Source organism: Pundamilia nyererei, unplaced genomic scaffold, assembly GCF_000239375.1.
Source record: "Pundamilia nyererei isolate P.nyererei 1_Seehausen unplaced genomic scaffold, PunNye1.0 scaffold00250, whole genome shotgun sequence".
In the NCBI taxonomy this organism is placed as follows: Eukaryota; Metazoa; Chordata; class Actinopteri; order Cichliformes; family Cichlidae; genus Pundamilia; species Pundamilia nyererei.
In genome coordinates this window covers 66,248-67,381 of record NW_005187651.1, presented here as the reverse complement: position 1 = coordinate 67,381, position 1,134 = coordinate 66,248, and the positions used below count along the sequence as shown (strand labels likewise).

Here is a 1,134-nt window from a genome sequence, read left to right as displayed (position 1 = left end):
CGCTCCACTCTGAGAATCAGAGACCTGACAGAGAGTGATTCAGCCGAGTATCACTTCAAATTCAAAACACAAAGATTTGAATGGAAGAGTAGTTTACCTGGAACAACTCTGACTGTCACAGGTACTGATCAACACACACTGATGGATATTTAATCAGCTCAGTTGCTTTGTTGTGTTAATGGGTGTATTTATTGTTTTGAGTATTTAAGTCTGATGTCTGCTGAGTTTGTCATATTCAGATCTGCAGGTGAAGGTGAGCAGAATAATATCAGTCCATGAGTCTCAGACTGAGGCAGAGCTGAAGTGTGAAAGCAGCTGCAGTCCAGCTGGTCGTCTTTCTTTTGTCTGGTTCAAAAACAATCAGTTTATGGTTGAACGACGTTCTTATCAAGATCTGTTCAATCCTGGAGACATCATCTCCTGTGCTTTCAAAGGACACGAAGGTTATCGCTCAGATCCTGTGTGTAAGTTTACTTCATTGCGTTATGTGGTCATCATCCCAAATAAGTTGGGATGATGTCCCAAATAACATCTACACCCTTTTTTTTCACCAAACTGTTGGTTCAGATATTCAGCATAACTTACAATACTATACAATAATTTAAATTGTGTGAGTGTGTTACAGTACAAAGAGTTTAAAGGTGAGTGCAGCCAGGTTCATGAATCAGAAACATTTATTGACTTAGAGTAAGTTCAAAAAGAACAGTCAATGTGATGAACAATGGTTTGACCATGTAAATAAATAAATAAATAAATACATTTTTATTTATATAGCACCTTTCAAGACAGAATCACAAAGTGCTGCACACATAAAAAGATTTAAAAAGAGAAAATAAAACAGGCAAAAAATTAACCAAAAGCAGTTTTAAAAAGGTAAGTTTTGAGTTGTTTTTTAAAAACAGCTACTGAGTCCACAGTTCTTAATGCTTGGGGGAGAGAGTTCCACAGTCTAGGGGCCACAGTGGCAAAAGCTCTATCACCTTTAGTCCTCCTCTTAGTATTTTTTATAGCAAGTAAGCCCTGATCAGATGACCTCAAAGACCTGCTAGGGACATCGGGCTGTAGCAGATCAAAGATGTAGGCAGGTGCCAGTCCGTGCACAGCTCTGTAGGTCAAGACCAGGATCTTAAAATC

At 38.5% G+C, this 1,134-nt stretch overlaps 1 protein-coding gene across 1 annotated transcript in view; it reads left to right on the top strand.

Moving 5' to 3' along the window:
- Nucleotides 1–1,134, top strand: part of LOC102200622 (B-cell receptor CD22-like) — a 12,954-nt gene that overhangs the window by 6,081 nt on the left and 5,739 nt on the right. The window contains exon 3 of the mRNA XM_013915038.1: nucleotides 240–464. Coding sequence (XP_013770492.1) covers nucleotides 240–464 — 225 coding nt within the window. The remainder of the gene's footprint in view (nucleotides 1–239; nucleotides 465–1,134) is intronic.